The sequence below is a fragment of the Monopterus albus genome, unplaced genomic scaffold, assembly GCF_001952655.1.
Source record: "Monopterus albus unplaced genomic scaffold, M_albus_1.0 scaffold305.1, whole genome shotgun sequence".
NCBI classification, from domain to species: Eukaryota; Metazoa; Chordata; class Actinopteri; order Synbranchiformes; family Synbranchidae; genus Monopterus; species Monopterus albus.
In genome coordinates this window covers 476829-487127 of record NW_018128185.1, presented here as the reverse complement: position 1 = coordinate 487127, position 10299 = coordinate 476829, and the positions used below count along the sequence as shown (strand labels likewise).

Genomic DNA, 10299 nt, shown 5'->3' with positions numbered 1-10299 from the left:
TACAATACACATTTGCACTAATCACATTGAGGCCTTTAATGTAATGTTCACCATGGATAAAAAGACCTAACAACACACACACACACATACATATGTAAACAACAACAGACACTCATAGAGGCAAATATGGGCAGGCTGATGTTTCCACTGATATAAAGGACCCATTCAAACATTTTCAGTGTGTGGTTTGAATTGTGTGTGGGTGTGTGCATGTACTGGTAGGATTATGTGTTGGCGTCTGTGTCCTTTTACATCTTAGCTTTTTACGTCTTTGATTCTCAGTGACAGGAGTCAGAGGCCAATTGGCTTGGATCACAGGTCATGACCCTCGTTGACCCCACTGTCAACTTGATGCTGATACGAATGTGGCTACCCCGTGTGTGGGTGTGTGTGTGTGTGTGTGTGTGGGTGGGTGGGTGGAGAAGGATTAGATTGTGCTTCCTTCATAATACAGAACAAGCAAGTTCTTTTTGCTTTTATAATGACCTTTTTCTAATTAGTCATCTAGAACAATGGTTAAAAAAATCCACAGTTAACTCCACATTTCGGTTTCAAAACTAATCACAAGGAGAAATTTAACATTTTTGTAAAAGTGACCTCTGTATCATAGATATGAAAGTCTGTGAATTATAGAAGTTGTTATGGTCCATGTCAAACCCAATAAAATTCTAAGCTTCAGGACTGTTTGTGGATGAAATGGTCCGTTCTGAAGAAATACTGCACAGTGAAGGGACCTCGTCTCTACACAGAATGTAATTAGAGTCCACCTATAATCTTAAACCAGCTCCCACGGTATAAAGAAGCTTCTGATGTTTTTCTGAAGTTCTTTCCTTTATGTCCTCCCGCTCTGCCACATGACTTGTTATTTTAGTATCAGATTGTTGTCCTTGTTTTAAATGCATTTTGAAGGCATTTGAAAGTTTAGAGCAATTTAAAAAATCTATTTTAATTCCAAATTTCTGAAAAGGTTGCAGACGTGGAGAACAGATTATCTCTAGGTCGATAAAATCATCTCAAATCACTACAGGTGGATGCTGAAGTTTTCAATGAAGCTTTCACTGTGACTTTTCAATGCATCCATTTAGAAAGTATTGTAGACTGTGAGGGTAATAAGTTGACCTTCTGTGACTGTTTGGTTAATAATGGATGCTTTAATTTAGAATTGACAGATGTATGGGTTTACATCCTTTTGAATGATGGCAATGACAGATAGAAAGGCTGAGGGGCACAGATGATCCTTTGTGTATCCTGAAATACAGTATCTTTAAATGTATGTGGTTGGGGTATGCTATAATGTGTGGGTTTGTGCATGCATGCCCTGCCATTAAAGCTACTCTACCTAATTTCTTTTCAGCCACTAGAGGGTCTGCTGAGACTCAAACTGGAACCATAAGCTGCTCCTACATCCTTTTTCCTAGCGACAATTTAAACTACAGATGCCTGGTTGTAGCAAACTGTACAAAATGGGAGCCTGAAGTTAGCATTAGCTGACTAAGGAATCGATTTATCAGTCCAGAAGAATGCTCTGGTTACTGCTAAGGTGACACAAAGCACTAATGTTACAAAAAGTGTGACCTCCTCCCATATTAAAATTTTGCTTAATTCATGACCATACTAGTTCACTAATGCTACCAATACATTAGCTTTAGATGCTAATACATCCAGAAGGAAGAACAGCATATCAAATTTGAGTCCTTTGGCTGCTTTTAACTCTCTCCAAAATCCCTCTCAAAAATCCAAACTGATGTTAAGCTGGGTTTTTGCTCTTTCTTTGTCCCACTCTCACTGTGTAAAAGCATGCAAGTCTTCTTCAGTATGGCAGCAACTATTGCAGACTATTAACAGAGGAGCACTTCTCCATGCCAGGGAGTTTGAAATGACTCTTTGCAGCTTGAAAAACACTTCTTATAATCTTTGCTAGGTGACAGGTGGGGCTAATTTTCAGACCGTACTGTGAAAATACAGTTTAGAAAAGCCTGAATAACAACAGAAGTGCTGCAGACAGTAGACTGTCATGGGGGGGGTGGCATAGTAGAGACACACCACTTCCTCACCCCTTGCCACTTGATTGTCAATGTGGAAAATTTTAGTTAAGGCATTTTTAACTAAATGGCTTTGATGTCTTGGAAAAACACTCCATTATTCCAAATTGCCCTCTGTGTTTTTGCCAAAGTGTTGATGAGGAGTGTGCGCCAAATCCTTCAACTGTGTGTGCATGTGAGACACAAGGGGGGGGGGTGGTGACAAGAAAAGGCCAAGACACACCACACACACCCCCCTCACAAATTATGTCGGCATGATTGCTGTTGCTATGGCTTCTGTCCCAAGAGTAAGGGTGGGGTGGGTGCAGCTGGTGCTTCATGACTGTGTGTGTGCATGCTGAATAAGAGCCATTCATCGCTGTGAGGTCAAGATGGGAAATATTTGTCCAGGGCAAAAACCGTCTTCCAACAATTATGTGTGCGTGCAGGATAAAGAAAGCATAACAGGCTTGTAACCCTCCAGAGTGTACATGTCTTTATTACACTGTGTGGACCCCCCTTTTTTATGCCATCATTGTGAGGACATCTTAGGCGGTCCTCACAACTTCAGAGGGCATTTTGAAGGTTAAGACTCAGGTTGGAATTAATTTTAGGCTAGGGTGAGGTAGAAGGGCTGGGGGTAGGCATTTAGTTGTGATAGTTAATTTGGAGTAAAGGGCTAGGCAATGCATTGTGCCACTGGGTGTCCTCACAACTATAGTAAGACATGACTATGTGTGTTAGTGTGTGTGGATGCTAAATCTAAATTGTGCTGCTGAGTCACCAACTGCACCCACTTTTTTTTTTTTTTTTTTTATCTTTGCAGATATATGTTTCTGGGTATATTTGGGCTTGTCTGTGTGTTGACAAAGCCACTCTCAGTTCCCACTAGCTGATCTATTTAGCTGCCATCCTCCTTGCTATAGTGCTGATTTAATGAACTCCAAAAAGTGTATGTGAGCTGAATTTCAGCCTGTCTGACCCAATAGGATGTTGTGATGGCAATGGATGCTGAGTATTACTGGTGTTTCCATTGCAGAGGTAGCTTCACATTCGGTTAAGCTGAGCTTTTCCCTTTTTTATTGCATTAAGCAAGGTCATACTGCTTTTGTGGCCCACAGACTATAAGTGCCAGATGCTTGAGCAGGCATACAGTAGCAAGGAATAAATTCGACTGGGGTTTGATTCCCTTGGAAGAAGGTGGGTTTCAGAAACATTTTGCCTTAAAAAAGAAATTTGTGAGGTTGCAGTTTAAACAGCGGGAGTCGTTTAACCCATGAAAACACTGTTAGGTGGCTAAATTGATGTTATCTTGTTACATTTTTAAAGCCGGTGAATGTTTTTTTTTGGTTTTGCAATTTAGTAGCATGTTTAGGAATAAGGAGAGGGCACCAAAAGCTTAGAAAAAGGGATTGCCTGCATTTATTTAAATAAAAAAACAGTAAACACAATTCCATTTAAAACAACATGGAACATTTTCATGACAGACAAGTTACAGCAGATAAAGCACAGGCAAATTTAATAGCAGTGCTAACTGTAGCATTCCAGTTACATGTGTTGTCATCATTAATGTTATTACTTAAACCTGAGCTTCACCTTTAATGAGTCACAATGTGGTGTGTGGTGGAAGAGGTCTATTGTAGTGACAGTCACTTTTTTACTCAGAGATACCAGTCTATATCTGATACCAGTAGGAGAGTGTATCTATTGCAAAAGGCTTCATATGCTGTAAGGATTAAGAGCAGTAGAATTCTGCTGCTAAAATTAAAAGCAGCAATGACAGCATGATTTTACAGTCAAGTGGGACAGACACTGACTGATACTTATTTCCATCATTTTGATCATCATTTTCCTTGGTTACCATAAATATTTTGCTGTAGAAATTAAGTGATTCGAGTGCTTATTCAGAGGTGAAAATCAGGATTTTTACCAAACCCATTCTGCTGCTACACAGGATTTGTGTGGATGAAAACTCTGCCTGAATAGTTTGAACCTGATGCCAACTAAATCAATAACCTTGAACAAACCAATTCACAAATCGATTCTGTTGAACTTACTGTGTTGCTGCTGCTCCCGCTGGTATTGAGGCCAAGATTAGCGTGAAGCAAAACAGTTTACCTCACTCTCTATTTGCTGAATAAAAACTAAAGTAGAAATTTTGCACCAAACTGAATATAAGTTTTTATTTTCTACCTATAGCGCAGAACTTTACTGTGATTGTTTCTCAGTTTGAACTGAGTCATACCTCCTTCTCTCTTTTTCTCTCCTCATTTCCATTCTGCTCATCCATCTCTTCTGTCTTTGCCTGACTGTCTTTCATTCTTAACAATCTTCCTCCTTTTCTTCTTCAGTCTGGTTTCTTTTTTCTGCTTCGATGAGTTGCTACCTTGTATCGTTCCTTTCCTCTTTGTAATGTTTATACTGCTTTTTTCTCCCACAGTCAGTGGGACCCGTTATAGCCGTCATCCTTCCAATCATCATTTTTCATCCTGTCATCACATCCTCTCTCTCATCTCGCCTTTTGCCTCTTGTTTCATCGGCCTTTCTCTCCCCTGCCCTCCTACTCCCCAGTCTACCTATCACTCTGTTATTACGCTGCCATTTTCTCTCATGCTTTTGGCTACTCTTCCCCTTCATACTTCTTTCTCAGGTGGTTTCACTTCCTCCTCAGTCCACCCATATGCCCATCATTCCTCCTCTCTGTCATTGCAACATATATTTTATTTTTGATGGACTTTTCCTGCCTAATCCTTGCCTGTCTTATCTCATTCTTCTTCTTCCCGCCTATCATCATCCATCAGTATTTATTAATTTCTTTGATCAGGATTTTTTTTCACTCTGCTCTCCTCCTTTTGCTTTCCTCCTCCCTCCTCTCCTCATCTGTCTATCATCGTGTCATGTTTTGACATTTTTCCCATTCTAATCTCACAACTGTCTTCACCCATCAGACCATTTTCATCTTGTTGTCACTTTCCCCTGTCATTTTTCTCATCTTCTCTCCTTCCCCCATCTCCTCCTCCTCTTCTGATTTTGTCTAACTGTGCTATTTTACCCTCTCATATTTAGTTTGATGTTATGTTGTTTATGTGTTTAGTGAGTTGTTTAAAAAAGAGAGAAATGCAAAACAGTGATTCAACACATTCCTGTTTTTGCCAAGTGTTTTTTGTCCAAAAGAAAACACACACATTTTGTAATGTTCACTATTCTTTGGATCACATAAATACATGCCAACCAGGAGCTGTAAACCAAAGTGGTTCACAGAATGGAGCTTGTTAATTGGGCAGAGTTGTGGAAACTTGTCATCCTGCTGTGTTAGATATGTTGATACATGCTATTCATGGTTCTGTAAATTTAGTTAAGCATGGTGAGCTTTTCTATATTCTTTTGTCTGGTTTTCATACCGCTTCAAGACACATGAAGAAATTTCTGAATGTAAACTTAAGGCTGCAGAACACATGAATTTGCCACTAGTGGCTTCATGCAGAGGTTTCTGGGAAAACAGCTGAGGACTGGGATTTTTTGCTTGTCTTTAGAAGCAAGCCTCTAGAACAGGAAAATCCATATCTGTGCAGCTATATGGAGCTGAAATGGTGTGAGCCAGCAGCACCTGACATACCCGAGAATGAGAGCTTTGTTGACCAGAGGACCAAAAATGTCAAGACCTTTTGGATTTTGGTTGTTGTGGTCATTTCACAAAAATCATCTTGTGGTAAAAAGAAAACCTAGATACAATGCAGTGCAGACATACAGGCTTACATACATTCCTACAGAGACTGTGAGTTGACTCACACTCATCCTGTGTGGACATTGAAGGAGGATGTAGTCGTGGTAGCAGCAGGATGAGATGCACTTCTACAGAGCTTTTCCTGAGAGGTGCTGAAGCATCTTATGTCCATTTGAGCTTTATGAACTCTGCTGTATTTATTTTATCTTTAGGCTTGGGGCAGACTGTTAGGCCTTTTTTCATTATCCTCAACAAGACTGGAAAGTATAAGAATCTGTCAGACATCAACACCCGTCTCCAGATGTTTGCTGTAGTTTGTTTAGATTACATTCTCAATCTGGACAAAGAGCACCACAATGATCATGGAAGAAGACAGAAATGTCCTTTTTCACTGGTTCAGTGTGGTTATTTTGTACCAAAGTGAAAGGCCTGTTTCTTACCTGACCAGTAGTTATTAATTTGAGCTAACTTCTACAAATCTGCTCATGGTATTTCTCTCAATCCAGTCTGTTCCTTGTATCTCTCCATCTATCCTTTCATTTTATATCCAGTCTCATTATTTCTTTCTCAGTGGTCGCGTCTCATTTCTTTCTCAGTCATTCGGATCCATCTCCAGCTTCTCAGCGTATCCCACTTCTTTCATGTCTGTTTTGTTTTCCTTCACCCCCTCTTAGTGTGTTCACACCTCAAAACATTTCATTCATCTGTGTGTCACTTCATCTTCTCTTAGCCATGTCCCTTTTTTTTTCTTCTGTTAAACCCACATGCCAACTGACATGATATATATGATTTAAAGTGCAGATACAGCAGAGTGTTGATAACATTCAGAATCACTCATCACTTTTTTCTTAAACCCCACATCTGCTCCAGTCAGCTGCAGTTTAGATATGTGCTATATGTTTGGAGAGGCAAGGCTATTTGGGCAAAATGTAAAGAATTAAAGGCAGCCACCATGATGTGCAAACAGAGTTGATGCGTACATTTTTGCTGGTTGGGTGGTTTTAGTGTGTAAATGTAGTGGCATTGCAGCGAGAGGTTTATGTATTGTAACCCTTTAATAGGTCCTGCAACAAAATAGTGTTCACTAATTACACAATTCTTTGTCATTTCTTTCAAAATGAGTTGGGAAAATGCCAAAATATTGTGTTAATGCTACATTGGGCAGCAGTTTATGGTAGTTAGAAGTTATATTATTATGCCATATTTCCTATTTCTCCCTCAAGTCTGGTTTAAACTACAGTACATAGAGAAAAAAGTACACAGAGGACAATGTTGTCCTCTGCCTTTCCCCTCTTTGGTGTCATTTGGTATGAAGCACTGTAGAACAGCCAGGTTTGTGAGGTTGACTAACATTATGGGCCCAATTTTCTGGGTTTTGAAGTTCATCCTGTTTTTATAAGCTCTTTCTGCCTCTCACTGCTATTTGCAGCTGCCAACATGTTATGCCTGTACTGCCTTAAAGCCTATAGCTTTGTAGTTAAAATATGAAAGTTAACACAAGACAGAAAGACGTGCGATTCCTGTCCTTGTTGAGCTATCGACCGATCTCCCGCACCATAGCTCCCATACTTTACATGGCCCAACAGTGTAATCATTTGGCATCCCTTGTTATCATATAATCTGTCTGGAGATGTACCTCAGGTACGTGTCTGTGGCATAAATATCTGTATTTGTCAGTTGGCAAAGGATACACTATAGTTAGTGTCCTGTTAACAGTTTTACAGACATCTCTTTTATCATTGTGGTCTAGGCAGAAAACGCTTTTTGGGCCCAATGAGGATTTTTTTGTTGCAGTACCACCGGTGTGCACTGGGATAAACTGTCTGAACAGCTGAGTGGCAGCGCCAAATCCAACTTTAATAACACATGAATGGGCAATTTTCACTGATTTGAATCCTTCATGTTCTCTTTTGCTGCTCTTCTCCTTCTTGACAGAGCTGATCCAGAATGGCCGTCTGCTGACGCTCCCCCTAGCGGCTGGAGACCTGCACTCTCTGCTGCCGGATGAAGACGGGAGGCATCTGTATGTGGCCATGAAAGATAACCTGCTGTCTACCAGTCTGGATGACATAACACAGAACCCACGCAAGGTTAGAAGTGGAGGACACACACACATTTACATACCAGCCAAAGCAAGGTTCAAGATTCAAGATTCATAGTGTTTATTGTCATATGCACAGTATGGAAACGTGTTTCCCTGCACTATGAAATTCTTTGCTGTCCACCCTGAATGCCAAACAACACAAGTGAAGGTATGATGCAAGCATTCAGAAAACCTTTGCTTGAATGTTTTTAGGAAGGAGACGAGGAAGAAGAAGCAGAAGAAAAACTGTACAAAAAAGACAGTTAATATAGTTAATGAGGATAAAATGCAGAACTGTAGGTGTTTACTGATGAATGCATTGAGATTTCTGCAAATACACATGTGAACACATAGCAGATTGAGAAAACTGATGTCTTTGTTTTATTGGGACTAAAACACTGATTGACAGAGGAAAGTCACACCTCTCTGACTAATATTCCCCATGATACTGTATCTTTCTCTAATTCCTCACTGTCATTACCGAACTACATGTCTGTAAGGAAGGAAGAAGGATCTCAAAGGTTTAACAAGACTATGTTAGTTATCCAACTTAAGGCTGATGTGTAACTGTAAGAGGTAATAATTTAATAATAATTGTAATATTTGTGTAAAGTTCTGAGCTCCAGACAATCCACAAATGATTCTTGGCACACTTCTCACATTCCTGTCTTCCATTGTCCATCTTTACAACTAAACTTCACAATCACCTCTGTGCTGGCAGTGGTGATGTATTATAGAAGAGCAGCTGCAATTTGGATCAAATTATGAACAAATGCAGGGGAGATCACCTGCACTCCGCATTTTGAAACACACTGCCTCTGGGCAGCCTATAAATGCAATATTTTATCTTAGGTAGTTAATGAATTCATTTCTCATAGTACATCTGCTTTTGTACAATCTGGCTTTCTGATGTCATGAATAATCTATTGTTCTTTTATCCCATGACACCGATAAAATGAAGTGTAATGATATGAAGCTTAAAATCCTGTGGCAGTTCTGCCCTATCCTGATTCAGCTGGTCAAGTTCCCTCCTGACACGTTATTCATTCTAATGAGACTGATATTCATGTTGCCATGCACCAAATGTCTGCAGTGGTACACATATCCAATATCAGTGTAAACAATATTCGTACTCATATGAGTTCAAACCAAGATTGCAGCAGGAAACAAAATCACAGTTTTGGTGTGTAGGAAACATAAATCTTGGTGGAAATCAACTTACTGTAAACCGATAATCAACAATGACTATTAGATGTACATTACAGATTTGTGCTTTGATGTGATATCCTGACAGCCAGATACATTTGCCAGCCGCTCAGGTTGAGTTCAGGGTCACAGCAAGGGCAGTGACGGTGCCAGATCAAATCAGTACCATCATCAGTCAGACGTACACGCAAACTATAACGGACCAGCAGTCAGGCTGGTCAGCTGTTCACTCAGCCAGTCAGCTATAGGGAGATAGTCACAATCAACTCATAACTCGATGAGCAGTAAAGTTATATACTATATTTGTCCAAAGAGTATTTAAAGTCTGTTGATATTGTTCCCTGGTGTTAAAACCACTCCCAGTGTCGTATTTGTCTTCATTTCTGTTTAGCCTATATTCTCTGTTAGTGACACCCAGAGCTTCTTATCACTGATACTAGAGACCAAGTTTTAGCTTGCCACAACTTAAAATTTAACACATATACATTACACTATGTACAGTCTTACTGGCTCGTTGAAACCGATTCTGGCACAGAGAGATGGGCACAAACCGGTTCCTCCAGTCCGTTGCCTTCAGTTACATTTTTCTTTGCTCAGGCAAAAAACCCTCAAGGCATTCCTTCTGTGTGACTCTACAGCTGGCAACCCACACTACACACAGGGTCACAAAGGGTAGGAGTGTGTGTTTCTGGCTTTTTATTTATTCTTAACCACTACTTGTTTCTATTTTTTTCTTTCATTTTCAGCACTGGTATTCACTACCAATGTACAGAAATGTTTACATTTTAACACAGTTTCTTCCTTCAAATCAAATCAAATCAAATTTTATTTGTATGGCGCCAAATCACAACAAAAGTCATCTCAGGACCCTTTACAAAGTAAGGTCTAGACCTTACTGTTATCAATATTATTACATAGGGAAAACCCGACAAATCCCCCTTGAGCAAGCACTTGGCGACAGTAGGGAGGAAAAACTCCCTTTAATGGAAGAAACCTCCGACAGACCCCGGCTCTTGGTGGGCGGCCTTCTGCCTCGACCGGTTGGGGTGAGTGGATAGAGGAGAGACAAAAGAAGAAAAGCAACAAGACACAACAAACAATCGAACACTGGTCAAGTTGATGTAGCCGGTGACTGCTCATCAGAAATATAGAGCTCCAGGGCCAGGGCAACCTGCAGAAAGGTACAGGGAGAGAGAGAGGACACACTACGGGAGAGAGGAGACACACAGGTAGTGATGTGTAATGGTGGCATATAGAAGCATAGG

At 40.3% G+C, this 10299-nt stretch overlaps 1 protein-coding gene across 1 annotated transcript in view; it reads left to right on the top strand.

Annotated features, from left to right (window-relative positions):
• sema3h (sema domain, immunoglobulin domain (Ig), short basic domain, secreted, (semaphorin) 3H) overlaps positions 1–10299 on the top strand; it is an 87722-nt gene that overhangs the window by 13123 nt on the left and 64300 nt on the right. The window contains exon 2 of the mRNA XM_020623593.1: positions 7681–7835. Coding sequence (XP_020479249.1) covers positions 7681–7835 — 155 coding nt within the window. The remainder of the gene's footprint in view (positions 1–7680; positions 7836–10299) is intronic.